The sequence below is a fragment of the Elephantulus edwardii genome, unplaced genomic scaffold, assembly GCF_000299155.1.
Source record: "Elephantulus edwardii isolate Elephantulus edwardi_28Jun2011 unplaced genomic scaffold, EleEdw1.0 scaffold00057, whole genome shotgun sequence".
NCBI classification, from domain to species: Eukaryota; Metazoa; Chordata; class Mammalia; order Macroscelidea; family Macroscelididae; genus Elephantulus; species Elephantulus edwardii.
The window spans coordinates 8,959,569-8,977,166 of NW_006399807.1; the positions used below are offsets into that span (position 1 = coordinate 8,959,569).

Consider the following 17,598-nt stretch of genomic DNA (forward strand, 5'->3'; position numbering starts at 1 on the left):
ACGGAAATCAGCGATTTAGTAAAACGCCCAGCTCCAGAAGGGGGGGGAAAGAATTCCAGCCCGATGTTAGAAACAAATAGAGCAGAAGCGATTTGAGGCTAATTAAAAACTACCACTGGACACTCCTCCTCGCGTTATCCTCAACCAGGTCTCCGCGTTTGCAGAGTTGAGGGGCGGGGATTAATTTAGATTCAAATTTAAAGCGGGACGCCAGCGCGTGGCTCAGCAGGTGCCTCTAGCGCGGGTCCCCTCGGCGGGTGTTTCCGCCCCTACCTGCCCAAAGGGCCGGAAATTACTTAGTAGGGGGCGGCCCTTGCTCGGCTTTGTAGTTAATGTCAAAACAGCGAGTGAAACCTTAAAAAAAAAAATCCAGAGGGAGGCGAGGGTGGGGACACTGGGCACCTCTGTTTGATTCGCCGACTGACTCTCCCGCCACTGTCCCTCCAACCCTGCTTTGGGCACGCTGTTAGCAAAGCTGGGAGGGGCGTGGAGGCAGAAGGATTAAAAAGATTAAAGCTCACAAACTACTACACTTTACAGGCAGGTTATGCTTAAGGAAAAAGAGTAGCGCATGCGCCGACTTGACTTCGGGGCGCATGGAAAGTCGCGCATGTGCAGAACCAAAAGGAAAAATGAAGTCAAAGGTTGAACAGCAGGTTGAGGGCGCTTCAGCTACCAGAGCCACAGCGGGCCGCAGGCGCGTGCGCAGTGCGCACGAGGTGGGTGGGACTCTTCTAAGGGGGCGGGCTGCAAGCAGCGCCGGCCTCTCGCGCCCCCTGGCGCGCGCTCGGGGAGAGGGAGGCGCGGGAGGGGGCGGAGAGGAGGGAGGAGGCAAGAGGGCGGGAGGGGGAGGGGAGCGGGAGCGAGGGAGGGTTTATCGACCGGGCGATTTTGGTTAAAATATTCAAAATGGCGGACGGAGGAGCAGCGAGTCAAGATGAGAGTTCAGCCGCGGCGGCAGCAGCAGCAGGTAATCATTACAGCATTTTACATATTCATATTCATACTCAACCCCGGCTCCCGCTGCCCCCCCCGCGACTTAGCATAATTTATTAGTACTCAGGATTATTATAATTAACGGCGGGGAGATGGGGGGCCGGGGAGCACAGAGCCCCCGCTGGGCGCCGAGCGGAGGGGGAAAGAGGGTCGGAGCGGCCAGCCAGAGGGGGAAGACAAGGGGCAAAGGGGGCTGCGATCCACCGCCCTCCTCCTGCCCCCGGCCCACCCCGCCGCCCGCTCGCCGGCCCGCCCGCCGGCACCGGCCCTCCTCCTCTCCCGGCCGCCGCTGCTGCCGCCTCCTCGCCGCGGTCCCCGTGCCCGAACGGGTCCGCGGCGGGTCCGCGGGGCCGGGGCAGAGGGAGAGGACAATAAAGACATTTTACATATTCATAGCTGCCGGGCCGGCGGGGCGCGAGCTGGGGACCGGGCCGGCCGGGCGCGGGGTGGGGGGGCGTGGAGGGGGATGGAGGTGGCGGCGAGCACAATGCCGGGCAGGCGGCGGGGCCGGAGCGGACCCCGGCGGCCGGACAGCCACACGCGTCCCCCCACGGGAGCGGGCTGGAGCGGGGGGGTGCGCCGTCCAGCGCAGAGGGCGGCGGGGGTGCGCCCGGGGAGAGCGCCCTGTCGGCACCCGCGTCCTGCTGCTGCTTTGGGGTCCAAGCGCGCCCGAGCCCGGGGGTCATGGCCCCGGACACCTCGGCCGCGCCCCATTCCTCCCCCATGTGGCGGCCTGACCTGAGCCAGGCCTGCATTCTAGGTGGGTAGGGTGAAGGGTCGTGGACACTACGAGGTGGCTTCTGGTCTGCTAGTGAGGATCCCGTCCCCAAGGGTGCGAACTGGGTTGGAAGAGAGCCCCGTAGGAAAGTTCCCCGCGGAATGGGGTGCCCTTGGGGGCTGCTCCGCGTGCCCTGCGCCTTCGGTCAGTAGTCCCTGTGGTTCCAGGAATTGCCCCCTATTCTCCGTTAGTGGTGGTTTCGCAGGGTAGTTGGCTTGGAGGTGCCTGATCTGGTAGCTCGCTCCTCGCCCCAACCCGCGCCGCCCCCTCCGCCTGACCAAGAGGGACAGGGTCGGGGGACCGGGGAGGCGGGGGTGCTCGGCTTTGAGGTCCCACAAACGGCCGGAGGCCTCCAGAGAACTCGGATGTAAAGGGCTGCCCTCTTGCCCCTGCCCAGAACGGGCTGGGATGACAAGTTGATAATGTTCTTCATTTCCCCTTTCCTGTTAGGAATTGGTGGGTAGCAAGGAGAATCCCCCTCCCTGGTTTTTGGGTACTGTTTTCTTGCTGGCTGCTGGGTCCTCTTTACACTCTGCTTAGTAGCCTAACCTCTCTCATTTGAATAATGTCTAATTCGGGGAGGTTTATATTATTGAAATGGCCGCCTGGCTTTCCCCGCCTCTCATGTTTAGTAATTCAGACCTTTAATAACAGCCACTCACAGCCCAACGCCGTGTTTATATTTTACATTCGCCCCATGTGCTTTTGTGGTTCGATACGATTCTTTTTTTTTTTTCCTCCTTTGCAATCCACAGGGCTCTGAGATCAAACCCAGACTGTGCTGGGAAGAGGAGGAGGAGAGCTAGGCCTTGGCTTTTCTACTAGTTGCCCAGGCCTCCTGTTCTCTGCCGCTTGATTTATTTACTAATAACCAAAATCACTCCAGCCACCAACTACTACACACATACCCACCTCCGCAGGCAAAACAAACCCTCCTGGGGCCTTACCAACATTAAAACAGCTGCGAGCTAAGCATCAACTCTGGTGTGTTTTGTTCTCTCTTAAAAAGACTTTCTTACAGTTTGCAGTAATTCTGAGCCTAAGGAAGGGGATCTTAATTTTGTTTTTCAGAGGTTTAAGAAATGTATTTTGATTTACTACAAATAAATCACTTTGTTTTCGGAATAATTCCTCAAACTTAAAACATTTTTCAGACTGCAGTATTGAACCCAATATAGTGTTTCGGTTTTTTTTCTTTTTTCCTAAGAATTGTGGAATAGCTAAGTATTTTAGAAATTCCAATTAATAATACTTTCATAATTTCCCACTATTTTCCTTTCCAGTTCCTTTTATTTCACTTAAAAGCGGGCTGACATCAATTTTGTACCATCCTTGTCATAGATTGGTTATTTTAATTGTAGTGCTACTGAAAGTAGAAAGGATTGTGTTTTCTTTAAGTGTTTGAGTCATGGTTAAATGAGTGAAAATAGGACCATAAACACAGGCATTGTGTCAACTTTAATCTTGGAATTTACTCTCCTCCTAGCACACCTGCCCCGCCTTTAAGTTGTCAGAACTGATTTTATGTTTTACCTAGGCTTAGGACATTTGGTATGTGAAAGGCAGATTAATTTTTGTGTCCAGAGTAATTTTGATTTTTTTTTTTTCTTTCCTTGGTAGGGTTGGGTATTTTGTTTTTGTTAGTGCTTGTTTGTTTGCTTTTATCTTTCATTTTTATTTTGTAGTTCTGTGCTTTTTAAAAAAATGATGTTTCTCATTAGTGATTATTATCTCCTGTTGGAGGAGAGTGACAATGTTGTCTAACACTGCTGTGTTAAGCCTTTGAAATTATGCTAAGGTATTTTATGATTCGATTTTAGCTATGCGTATTATGAGAAATTCATCCTTAGATTATTTTTAACAAAATTCTAGATTTGATTGTCAAAAAGCTAGCCAGTTTTCAAATGTATTCTGGTCACATTTTCTTCTTTCATCCCCAGTAGGCAGGCCATGAATGCAGCAGGGGTGGGGGGAGAATCAATCTCTCTCTCTCTCTCTCTCTCTCTCTCTCTCTCTCTCTCTCTCTCTCTCTCTCTCTCTCTCTCTCTCTATATATATATATATATATATATATAATCTGTGGCTTTCGTGAGACTGTTGAGGTGAATGACTGCTTCAGAGACCTGAGCATGAGGTCGGATGGACAAAAAGCAGTAATATGATTTCATGCCTTAAATAGCATGTTTTTGCGCCTGATTCCCAAGATGTGGTCAAGCTGATGATGTCATTGGACAGAGGACAAGGTGCAGTTAATTTGATTTATTGTCCTGAGGTGAAGTATAGCAGTGAAACCTTCTCATAGGGAAACCATTTATCTCAGGACAATTTCCTTTATAGCTGCAATTTAACCACTATGGACGCTAAAGATATTTTATCCAAGATGATAGAGTGTACATTATATTTTATAAACAAAATTTCATTGTTTCTCTTTTTTGATAATACAGAAAGGATAGATGGGTATTGTTAACTGTGGCCTTTTGCTTGAGTTACTATGTTATTGTAGAAGTTAATTTCTTCAAATTCTCAAATATATATTGTAAATAAATTGAATCAGAGGTAATGCAACTCTTGTATGCTTATTTTTAGGTAGGTTCTTGGTGATCCCCCAGACTAATAAGAAGCCTTGTTACTTAATCTAATCAGAGCATGGCCCAGGCTAAAGAAGAGAGAGTGTCTCCTTTAGAAACCATGAACGAGTAGAGTTGAAGAGGAGACTGTGATTAGAGATTTAAAATAAGTAGAATACTTAAAGGAAAACATGTGCTTTAAAAATATGCTATTTGTTTGCATTTTAAGTTAGAGATCTTGGGTTAGTCATAGAACAGTCGGAATAGATTTGTGTAATTTTGATTTATGATTTCTGGTGGCTTAGTGGTAAAGGCACTTGGTTTGAATCCACCAGCTGCTCTCAGGAGAAACATGAACAATCTCCTTTGTGATATTCTGCCTCAGAAAACCCATGGGAGGGAGGGTCAGGTGTGAGTCTGTTCCTACACTGTGGTACACATAACAACAATGATTTAAAAATTTTTCCACTGCTTGGTAGTGATTCCACTTAAGATTTTTGGCACATTGGTACTTTGTCCTAGTGATTTTTCATATGCATTTTTAACTAGTTTACCTTAAAATTTCCTGAGAGTGTGATAGAATTGTACCTTAGTCATACCACTCACTTATGAGCCAAGTTTGATAAATTTTCAGATTCTTTTTGCGCTTTTTACCTGATGGCTATATTTTACATCTGTCAGAGACAACTTTCCACAAGATTCACTTGTTACTTCCTTTTTAACTTGCCTTAGCAATAGATGTTTTGTGTACCTTCAGACCCCTAGCTAACTCTCCCACCAGGTTTTGGAGGCAGTTAATTGCACCAGGAGATTGCCCATCCTTCTCCTGCAGTGCAGCTGGTGGATTAGAACTTCAGAATTGCAGCTCAGTTTCTTGCCACTAGTATTATTTTTAAATTTAAGGTCTTGACATTTTATTTGACAGCTGACCATATGTTTTTAATTTCTAAAACCATTTTTACAGCATTTATTGTAAACATTTTTTAACCTCCTCCCCGAAAGTAATTTTTAATTCCAATCATTTTGTCATTGTTAAAAGTTCCAGTAGTCAAGGGAGAAAAAGCCAAACAGTAACTAGTCTTCAGGTTTAAATGGTGTAATATTCTACTATTCTTAAATGACTTTTATTCTCTGTATCAAAGGAGTATAAAGCAAGAGGAAATGAAATGTGTTTTGTTTCTGCCTAGGTTGATAAACTAATTTGTGTTACTCCTCTAGCCATTGAGTTTTGAAATGACTTTAGAGCTCAGGACATTAAATTGCTCTTAGCACTTTTATGTTTAATAGATCCTGAGTGTCTTAACTATTTAGCACTTACCTGCTCACTGTCCAATTGATACCAATTCACTGTGACTCTATAGGACTGAATAGCACTGCCTTGTAGGGTTTCCATGGCTGTAATGTATACAGTAGTAGGCTGCCTTAAACGTTTCCCATGATGCTGCTGATGGTTTTTTTTTTAATTAAATTCAATTTACAAAGATTTTGGATTTCCATTCATTGTTGCACTTTTCTCCCCGCCCACCCCACCCCCACCCCCAGTTCGCACTTCTCTTTAAAAAGTAAAAGAAAAATTCCTTCGTTGGTATACAATCCCACCCCCACCCCCATCCCGAGTATACTCCACTCTGTAACCCTCATTCTGAACTTTTATGATAATCATAGTGCCCTAAAATATATTACTTTTAAACTGTTCTCTCCCTCATTGGCTTCAATGCAGTATACATAATTTATCCAGTTTTCCTCAGTCTTACCCCCACCTTGAAGTCAGCCTCCTTCTACAACAGTGGCACCATACAGTGTTTGTCCTTTTGTGACTGAGATATTTCCACTCAGCATAATGTCCTCCAGGGTCACCCATTTTGAATAATATTGCATGATTTCCTTATTTTTCAATGCAGCATAGTATTCCATTGTGTGACTATACTACAGCTTCTCTATCATTTGTTGATGGGCACTTAGGTTGTTTCCAACTCCTTACTATTGTGAACAAAGCCGCTATAAACATGGGTGTGCATATATCTGCTTGGATGTAGGTTATGGTCTCTTTAGGGTATATTCCCAGTAGTGGAATTGCTGGGTCATATGGTATCTCTGTTTGCAACTTTTTGAGAAAGTGCCACCATGCTTTCCACAGTGGTTGCACCATTTTACACTCCCACCAATAGTGAATAAGGGTTCCAGTCTCTCCACAACCTCGCCAGCATTTGTTGCTTGCTGTTCTGTTAAATTTTGCTAGTCTTACTGGGGTGAGATGATATCTCATAGTTGTCTTGCACTGATGGTTTTGTACTCACGACCATTTGATTAGCAGCTGAGTCCTTAACTATCATCTGGTCTCCTTTTGCTTTGCTTAAGCAACATAGTACAGTGGTGCTAAAATGATAGAACTGGAAATTTGATTATTATCTTTCATAAGTGTTTTCCATTAAGAAATGAAATATTTGTGTGTTTCTTGAATTCGTTTTGCTTCATCTTTAATTTACTAAAAAACTCAGACTCAGTGCTGTCAAGTTGAAGTAGACTCTTAGCCAACCCTGCAAAAGGTTTTTGGGAGGCTGTTAGTGGCATGGGAGATTGCCTATCTTTCTTCCTTGGAGCCACTGGTGGATTTAAACTGCCAGACAGATCCCGCCTTTGGGTTTGCAACACAACTCCCTATGGATTTCACCACCAGAGCACCTTCATCTTGAATTTAGCTATGCTTTTAAATTGGTCACTAATCTTCCAGACCATTTTCTTTACGTGTAAAGACTGTAGTGGTGACTGTCATAACATTATTTAATTTTACTTTTTAAAATTTTGAAAATCTACATCCTTAATCTTTACATAAGCTCTGGTGGCCTAATAGTAAGAAGCTGCGCTGCAATCTTGAAGACACACTGTTCGAATCCACAAGATGCTCTGTGAAAGAAGGATGGGTAATCTACCCTGCAATTAACTGCTTCTGAAGGGTTGGTCAGCTATGGATCCATTCTGACTCTACAGCAAACCACAATGATCTTTACATACTAGTCTTCTTTCAAGTACCATTAAAATTAATTTTCTTTAAAATACTGATGTGTGATTGTTATTAATTTTTTTATACAACAATATTGATTAAATTAGAGGTTTTGGGATTGGTGAACAGAAATGAGTAGCCTTACTGTAAAGCCTTATTTTAAGCAGGGATGTAGTTTTCCTAATGAAAGTAATTGCATTTGGGACTATTAAAATAGTAGATTACAGACAAAACCTTGCCACTCTGATAATTCTTGTTCTTGTTTTTAATGCTTTTTTGGGGGTGCTAAATGCTTACTATTTCTTCAGGAAATCTAGTATTTGGCATTAGTTGAAAAATTATATATTTCATCAATTATCCTTCCTTAGTAAATTTTTCCTTAGTAGCATCATGATAGATGGTGAAGAGATTGAGATTGTTAACATTTTTAGTTTGCTTGGCTCCACAATCAGCACTCATGGCACCAGTAGCCAGAAATTTGAAAGATGTTTTGCATTGGGAAAGTCTGCTGTCAGAGACCTCTCCAAAAAACTGAGAAGCAACAGTATTAGTCTGGAGACTAAGGTGTGCCTGATATAGGTCATCATCTTTGCAATTACTTAATATGCATCAGAGAGCTGGACAATGATTAGGGATGATAGAAGGAGAATTGATGCCTTTGAGCTGTGGTGCTGGAGAAGAGTATTGAATATACCATAGACTGCTAAGGGTCTACCTGGAGTGGATGAAGCCAGGCTGCTCCTTGGAGGCAAGGATTCTGAAGCTTTACCTGATATACTTTGGACATGTTGCGAGGAAGAACTAGTCCTTGGAGAAGGGATGCCATGCTTGGGAGGGTAGAGGGACAGTACAGGAGAGGAAGATCCTCAATAAAATGGATTGATTCAGTGAGTGGGGTAACGGGGGTAGGTGTGTTGGAGACAGTGAGATTGGCACAGGATAAGGGCTGTTGAGTCACAGGTGACTGAACAGCACATAACAACAACAGCCCATTATGATTGTTTAAGAATCTTCTCACATGCTTTGGCCACGGTGTCAGGAGGGGCCAGTCCTTGGAAAAGGTGAAGGGTCACAGTGACTGTGGTTTCAAGGCTATCAGAGATGGTGAGGATGGTGCAGGATAGGGAAAGGCTCAGATCTGTTGTTCATAGGGTCATAGCCTCAGTGATAACTTGATATGAGATACCAAGCAGGGGCTTACGTAAATCATGTAAATCAGATGTTATAGTTAGAGAAGTATCAGGAAATAAGACTATAAGGAAGTTTATTTGTTACTTTGGGCAAATCTTTATTACAAAGTCGAACAATTCATAAACAACACAAAATTATTTCGTTATGTCTTGTTTTCCCGCCAAAGGCAGAAAACTCTTTGAGTCAAGATTATGCTTAATTCTTATATGTTGCTTAAGTAACATAAGTACCTTTTCAAGTAGAATCAGGATGAATGGCAATAATTAGTTCAAATTAGATTAGCAGTTTCCTTATTCAGTGTTGTATTGAATGTTTTTGTACATTATTGGCATTTTGTGGATGAAGGTAGTTAAATAATATTTTAGTAGATTTGTATTTCTCCTTAGGGATTTATTTGTTTTATTTGACCTATTTTTCTATTCTAATTTGGCAATAAACTCTTATAGACTCTTTCAACACTAGTGGAGAGCAGTAGAAACGGATAGCGTAGACTGGACCATTGCCTACTTTACTATTCTATTTACAGTCTATTTAACATTTGGAATCTGAGAATGTCATCAGATTCAGAGTTCTAATTTGAAGAAGACCTTTACATATAATAGATGTGGCAATATAGAATTCTGTGTATTTCATAGTGGGATGTTAATTTATTGAACATTAATAAGATCAATTGTTTTGTATACTCTGGTATTTCTTCTGGTTAAAGCAAATACTCAGGTTTTCACTGTTGCCGAATTTTGCTTATAGAGCTAGAAGTGAAGCAAAGAATTTATCTCTCAGGGAGCTCTGGTGGCCTAGTGGTAAGGAGCTGCAACTACAATCCCAGAGGCTCAGGTTCGAATCCACCAGATGCTCTGCCGGGGAAGGAGGAACAATCTCCTCCTGTACCAGTCAGATCTGATTTGACAGTACACTCACACAAAAATAATAAAATAAAAATAAAATTTAAAAAAAAAGAATTTATCTCTCTAAATATCATCCAGGAAACAAAATATCCAAAAAAGGCTATATTATGTTAATTAAGAATGAAAAGCTCAAATGAATGCTGAAAACTCAGTATGAATGTTAACAACAGCTATACCTCACCTGAATGCCGGAAACCATAAAATGTGCAATTTATTTTGTTGCATGATTATTTCATAGTATTGATAATAATTTCATTGAGTTTTATGTTGAATCATAGAATAATATATGAAATTAAATCAGTAAATTAATCATGAAAGTTAGGATAGGTTTTGGTTTTGACTAGTGAAGTTCTTTTTTTTTTAATTTTTATTGTATTATATTTATGTGTACCATCAAATCAGATCTGACTGGGACAGGAGGAGATTGCCCCCTCCTTCTCCAGCAGAGCATCTGGTGGATTTGAACTATGTACCTACATACCTCTGGGATTGCAATGCAGCGTCTTGCCACTAGGCCACCAGAGCTCCCTAAAGTTCTTTTTTTCTAAAAATAGAAGATTCCTAAGGAGAATAAAGACTTACGGAAAGCACTTTGGCATGTGCTTGTGAGTATGTGTTAAGAGGCTATTCTTAAAGATAGTCACCTGAAATAATGGAATGGTGCTTACTGGCTTTGTAACCTAAATAATGACTATGATTTTATAGAGAAGAATCACTGAGATATTTTCTTGTTTTACCTGTTGTTAGGTGCTTTTGAGGCTCTGACTCATAGTGACCCTAACTACAGAAGAACCAAACCCTGGCTGCCCTATCTTGAACCATCGTCATAATCCCTGTTGTACTTTTAGCCCATTGTTGCAGCCTTGTGCCAGTCCACCTTGTTGAGGGTTTTCCTCTTTCTTAATGACCAAAGGTGATGTCTTTCCCCAGACACTAGCCCCTCCTGGTAACATGCCCAATGTATGTGAGAGGTGGTCTCATTCTTGCTTCTAAGGAGTACTCTGGCTGTAATTGTTTTGTTGCTGTTGGGTACAGCTGAGTTGGAACAAACCCATAGCTGACCCTCCAGCATGTTTTCAGAGGCAGTACATCGCATGAGACTGAGTAATTATTTTAGTGCATGCGTTTAAGGGTCTTTTTATTGGGGGTGGGGGAGAATAGCTTCTTTCTGTTTTTGTAGATTCATACTGCAGCAAGTATATTGTCAGTTTTAAAAAAACATTTGTCTTAAAAATGTCTTAGATTTGAAAAGTGGCTGCTATGCACTGGATGGACTTTGGGAATAATAAGGCGGATAAGATTGGTTCTCTGCTGTGGAGGAGTTAGCATGTTTATGTAAGGAAGAGTTTTAAGAGATAGGAAATATATAACAGATAATGAGGTTATCTGGTGGCCTAGTGGGTGGAGTTGAACTCCCAAGCAAAAGGCTGGTGGCTTGAATCCACCTAGTTGCTCAGTGGGAGAAGGATGGACAATCTCTTCAAGTTCAAGAGGAACCCTGGTGGCTTTTAGTACATTCTGTGTTGGATTACTCACAGAAGAGCCAGTAGTCACCTGCTTCTCAGGAGAGAGAAGACATTTTCCTCTCAAAGATTTACAGCCTTGACAACCTGATGGAAGATCACTGTGAGTTGAAATCAACTCAGTGGCAGTAGGCTTTCATAGATTTTTTTTTTAAATAATGAAGTTTAGAGTACAGAGATCTGTGTATGTCCAAGTTTAAGAGTATCCTGGAATGCAGTAGCTGGAAGGTATTTTAGATAGGATCATAGTTTAGAACAGGCTCATTTCTATTCTGCTCTCTGCTGAGAAAGTTCCATTTCTACGCAAGTTATTTTGAATATAAATACAAAACAGTTGGTTCTTAAAACACCTTATCAGTCACCTGAGGATCTGGTAAAATGTAAATTCTGATTCAGTATATCTTGGCTGTAAACGCAAATTTCTTAGGGTATACAGTGTAGATGAACCTAAATGAATCAGTCCAAAGACCTAGATAACAATCATCCTGCAGCCTTTCTAAAAATGCTTCTGCCAAGGGTCAGCTGACCTTGTGGAAGGCTGAGAGTTTATTGCTGGTGCCATGGCAAGTCAGTTGCAAGGCATTTTAGCAGCTGCTGCAAGCAGAGAAACGTGCCTCTGAGTTGTCGGAGACCTGCAGGCACTCTGGTATCCCATGACAATTGCAGCTCTGAAGTGGAGAAGGAGACCCTGGAGAAGATGACTGTCCTCCAGACCTACTTACGGCAGAACAGAGATGATGTCCTGGATGATATCTTGAGCTTTGTCTGTATCATCTGACCTGAAATCCATGAACACTACTGCATAAGTGGATAGTGAAGAAAGAGATATCTGCTCCGTGGACTGGCATTTTAGATTCTCTCACATAGAATAAGATTTAACAAAGCTGCCTTCTGTGACAAGCATTAAATATTTCTGTATATTATATAGTAAGTTCCATCACTTTTTGGAGAGTAGCAAAATCTAGTATTTTTGTCCAGATTTAGAGCTTATCCAAAGATTTCATTTTTTTACCTCATATTTCTTATAAATGTAGCAATTTTCTTATGCTTTTCAGCTGTAGTAACATATATCAGTATGACTTCTTTTTTAGATATCTAGTAAAAGAAAAACAATTCTTTGAAGAAAGAAATGGGTTAAATATTTCCCAAAGCTAGCTTGAAGGTCAGGGGCTTTATCCATGAAAAAGTAGTAAATAGCTGTTTTGTAACTTGTTTGAACAGTAGCCAGTCTTAAAATAATCTTTTCTGATAGAAAAATGAATAGAAATTTTCCCTGCTTTCCAAAAGTAGAACCTGCTTGTGACACCTTTCTGTGGGAAAACTTTTAAGCATTCCTGAACCTCAAACTAAATTACCAAATAACACATATAGTCTAAAAATAATTTATATACTGTTCAGACAGTTCAGAACTGATGGCTCAATGCTGAAGTGCTGAGTGTAGTAACCAGAGAAGGAGCATGGTAAAACTCTGAATGCATGGTGTGCGCTGCTGCAAGGACACATGGCTAGATGCTGGTTTCACTCTTTTGCTGCCTTCTGTAGGAGCAAAAATCCTTTTTTAATTTCTTTCAGTTCAGGAAAACAGGTACTAAAGCAGGCCTCTTGTTGAAGTGAGGTGACATAAAGTGAACTTTGGGAAAGCAGAGCATACTTGTAGTAGTCTAGTTGGGGCTGTTCTTAAGTTTCCGGTAGTAGAATATAGAGACTTGTTATCTGTTATTACTTAATGTATTGGTACTCGTCTAAAAGTAAAGATTTTTTATGCCAACAACAACATGCTACTACCAGTCAAATCAATAGGACTAACTCATAGGGACTTCTTACAGGTGAAGGAATACTCTGTGGTTTAGTGACTTGCCAGCGGTAGCAATATTTCTGATGAGAGCACAAGACTGACTTTCCAGTCTGTGCCCTTCTCCCCAGCTCTCCTCCTAGCACCTTAACTGGTCAGAGAGACTAGAAGTAGAAGTAAGATTTATAATACGAACTTTAATGTGCTAAAAGAAATTTAGAAGAATGGAAAGACATTGCAGGGAAGTTATGTTCAAGGCATTTCTACCATGACTGGGAATCTGTGGGAGAATTTGAACTAAGGAATGATTTGATAAAAATGATGTAAAGAGTATCATATGTATGTAAGATGGCTAGATATAGGAAGCAAGACATTGTAGCCACTGAAATTAGTATATCAGAATGAGGGTATTGAGTTATTGCTCTTTAAGTAAGATCTTTTTCTAAGTGGTTCCTGAGATATAAACATAAGGAATTAATTTCCAGACTTCAAGTTTATAATCTTATAATCACAAGCCACTGGTTCCTACTAATAGTGACCCTCTTTCGGGTTTCAGAAGCTATAAATTGTAATGAGAGGAGATTGCTTATTTTTCTCCCACTGAGCTGCTGATAGATTGGTGGAGACTCTGGGCCTTGATGCCCCAGCAGAGCTCCCTCAGTCTTAATGATGTAGTAGAATAAATATCCGTAATAAAGATATTACATCACACAGAAAAAGGCCCTATGGGATACTTTTTGCCTGTTCTTTACAATAGGAACTCTATTATTTCTTACTAATGGGTTTCTTTTTAATTTGCTGATTGAGTTTTCTTTCCAAATTATAATTTAGCTCAAATTGAAAGTAAGCACAGACAATTATGGCATGCATTTTTAGGCTCATTTCTACATTTCATGTCCTTATCTCTTTTTTGTGTTAAGCTCTTGGTATATTTTATTTTATTTTATATGGGCATGTATCTTTTTGGAGGGGAGCTCTGGTGGCCTAGTGGCAAGTAGCTGTGCTACAACTCTGAAGGCACACTGATCGAATCCACCAGCTTCTCCATAGGAGAAGGATGGGCAGTCTCCTCCCGTATGATTAACTGCCTTTGAAAACCTACTGGAGGATCTATTGTGGTATACCACAACCACCACCAACACATTATCTTCTCTGGAGCTAGGGGGAATTAAAGAAAAGAAAATTACCATAATAATAACATAATGGTAATGTCTGTATTTTTACTGTACCTTCTTATTACCTAGTTTGTCCTTTCAGGCAAGTATTATTATACCTTTTACAGTTAAGAAAACTAAAGCTTTGATTAAGTGACTTTCCTGTGGTCTTGTGCTTATTAGGACGCACTGTGTATTTGGGCAATAGCAAGACTGCTAGGTTAGCTGTTACTTAGGCTGTGTCATATGGAGTGCTGAAAGGGAGGTTGAGGCTCTGTTGTGAAGAGGTCTATCTTGTATTGATGTAGGAGTTTGGATTTTATTTCCTAGGAAGTGAGGTGTCAGTGGAAGGGGCCCTGATGACGCAGTGGTTTAGCACTCAGCTGCTAATTTGAATTCACCAGCTGTTCTCTGGGAGAATAAGGTGACAGTATACGTGTGTAAAGATTACAGTGTTAGAAACCCCATAAGGGCATTCTCCTCTGTCCTATAGTGTCAAATTTAAGGTGTTATTGTCCTCAAGAGGAAATAGTCAAACCATTGCTGTCATTTGGGAACTGACTCATGGCTGACCCTCCACCAGGTTTTCGGAGACTGTAAACCACACAGGAGGAGGTAGCTCATCTTTCTCCTGAGGAGCAACCGATGGATTTGAATTGCAGGTTGGCAGAATAACACCCTGCCCAGTAGGTCACCAGAGTTCCCGAGGATAGCACAGATGCTCTAGGGTAACTCAAATGGTTAAGCACTCAGCTAAACCTAGAGTTTGGCAGGTTGAACTCATCCAGAGGTACCTTGGAAGATAGATCTAGTGATCTGCTTTTAAATGGTTGCAGCCAGGAGAACCCTTTGGAGCCGTTTCTTTCTGTAGCATGTGGCGTTGCCTCAGTGGGATTGACTAGGTGTAGCTAACAACAAGTAAGAAGTCTTTGGTTTTGTTGTTCTGTACTGTACCATCATCAGAACTGTCAAGTTAAAATGCTTTAACAGCTATGTGGAGTCAAAAGATATAAAAGTTTTACACTTAGGTTATCTGGAGAAGAGTAAGGCCATGAACAGATCAGACAAGTAGGGACACTGGAAGTGGGAGCCATTTTGGGAATAAGGTAATCGGTTCAATATTAAACATGTCATTTGAGCCATGTGGATCTTAAAATTTAGGTCATAAATTCTTTGTAAAGGTTTTTACGAATTAAATAATGTAGTAAGCATACAAATAATAGGATTCAGATTTATGTATGTGCTGCTCTGTATGTGAACTGAGTATTGACTCTGAACATTGTAAATTCTGGAAGTCTCATTTTGGCTTCAGCACTGACTTCTGTGGCTGTTTCCTCAACAATAAGATGGTGATAATACTAGTGTTAGATGAATACTGCAGGGAGTAGCAAATTGATAGCAGAAGCATTTTTAGTGCACTGTAATAGTTTTTCTTACATGAGCACAAGAGTAAAATCAGCGATTTTATTTGTGCTACTGTAGAGAGGGAGAAAGAAGTTTAGCTGCTGATTGATTCTGTGGAGTACATTATGGAAGATTGTATGTGTACCATGTGCAGCCAGCACCTGATGAGAAGCAAGTATATCCTTATACTAGTCTTCCTAAAATATTTATAGTTTTGGTGCTGCATTGTATCAAATCTAAGCTTAGCCTTGATTTCAAGGCATTCTAAAATCTACCTCCCCCCTGCCCCCATCTTGTCTTATGCATTCTTATCTTCTTTTAGTTCCTTAAACAGCCTGACTCAATGTTTCCATCAAGGAAATCCCCTATGGCTCCATCATAAGCATAACTTTTCTTTTACTGAGTTTTAAGTTTTTTAAGTCTCCTTTCAACTTGTAAGTTGAGGGACTGCTCTCAGAAGGGGTCTTTGTTAATCCTAAGGGTTGCTTGAGTCTTTCTCCTCCTGTTCAAGACTTGAGGCTAATATTTGTGCTGCTCAGTGGGCTCCAACAAAAAAACAGGGATTGTAGGATGGTGAGGAATCAGGTTGTTTTCTGTTCTATTGTATGTAGATGTGGGCTGTCTCAGAGCTAGAGCCCACTGGACAGCACCTTCAAGGATAGTGAGACCTTTGCTTTCACTGACCACCCTCCTTCCCCCTTGCCATAATGAGAAACTTGGGGCTCTCTCCCCCTAATTAGTTTTGTGACTTTGGGACAAGTTGTTTTACCTTTTTTTTTTTTTTTTGTTTTTCTACAAAAGCCTTTTCAAATGTTTTGAAGCTTGGAAGAGCTCTTGCCAAAACCACTGCAATTGAGTCAATTCCACCTCACAGCAAGTAATCCTATAGGACAGAATAGAACCACCCCCTAGGATTTCCAAAGCTGTACATCTTTGAGCAGACTACATCATCTCTCTCTGTGCAGAGTTGGTGGATTCAAACCATTGACCTTTCAGTTAGCAGCCCCAGTGCTTGATCCATTGATTCCCCAGGGCTCAGTAATGAGTTTTAGGCTGAAGTTTACTGTATTAAAGGTGAATGTGGATCTTTTCTGATTGGAATCAGGAGTAGAGACAAGATGCACTGTCCCTTGCTTATTGTGACAGGATCTGTAGGATTTCTGAGGAGCCTTGGTGGTGCTGTGATCTAAGTGTTTGACTACTAATCAAAACCTTGGTAGTTAAACCCAGTAGCTGATCAGTGGGTAAAAGATGTGGCAGTCTTTTTCCGTAAAGATAACAGCTTTAGAAATCTTATGTGGGCAATTCTGTTCTGTCCTTTAAAGCCACTGTCCAGTGGTATTCAGCTTGATGACAGTGAGTTTTAGGTGGGTTTAGGATTTAGGCTGGGCACAGATTGAATTTGCTTGTCCTTTTTTATCACAGGGGAACTAAGTTGTCCATTATTTGATCTCACAAGAGTTTAGTCTCTCAAGTCTAAATTCCTGTCCTACTTTTCCTGAATTTAGCACTTAATTTGTATTCATTCAGCTAATTTAGCACTTGATTATACAGTTTGAAAATTCTTTTCAAATTGGTTCATAAAAATAAGTCTTCATTGCTTAAGGACTTTGAGAGCAGGAATACATATTACAAATTGAGAAGAGATTTAATAAATATTGCTTGATTTATTAAATTAATGGTTCTCAACTCCTGCTGGGAGAAGTTATCCATAAAACTTTTTTAGCAGACAAAGGCCCAAGCTTTACCTTTTAAATTTTTGATGCAGAAAGGTAGGGCCATCTGTAATTTCAAAAAGCTCTACAAATGATCTGGTTATATTGAACTATTACTTTGTACTTGTAAAAGACTACTTGTTGCCTAGAATACTTTGGCCAGTGATTCTCAGTTAATGTACCAGAAATGCTACATTAATAAGGTAAAGACTGAGAACAGAGAAACCTGGTTCCTTATTTTGGTTCTACAACTATCAAGCTTTATGATCCTTAACAAATCACTTCATCTTTGTGACCCATAAGACTCTCAGATTAGGTTAGTAGATTGAACTAGATGGTAGTTTTCCTAGTCTATTATATGTTGAGCTGCTAACCAAAGAGTTGGTGGTTCAAATCCACCAGCTCATCTGAGAGAGAACAGTCAGGTACTGTAAAGATTATTAAGCCTGAGATGGAGTTATCATGGGTTGGAAGTGGGTTGAAATAGCAGATTTGGTTTTTTGTTGTGTGTTTATACACACACACAAATATGTGTGTTTGTGTGCATATGAGCTCTGGTGGCTTAGCGGTAA

The 17,598-nt window shown here is 41.3% G+C and overlaps 1 protein-coding gene across 3 annotated transcripts in view; it reads left to right on the plus strand.

The window, feature by feature from the left end:
* Positions 1 to 908: 908 nt before the first annotated feature.
* POU2F1 (POU class 2 homeobox 1) overlaps positions 909 to 17,598 on the plus strand; it is a 248,320-nt gene continuing 231,630 nt past the window's right edge. Inside the window, exon 1 of one of the 3 annotated variants that reach the window (XM_006887395.1) lies at positions 909 to 970. In XM_006887395.1, the coding sequence (XP_006887457.1) occupies positions 910 to 970 (61 nt within the window). In that variant the 5' untranslated portion in view covers position 909. The remainder of the gene's footprint in view (positions 971 to 17,598) is intronic. The other 2 variants (XM_006887393.1, XM_006887394.1) reach the window with 2 other exon arrangements.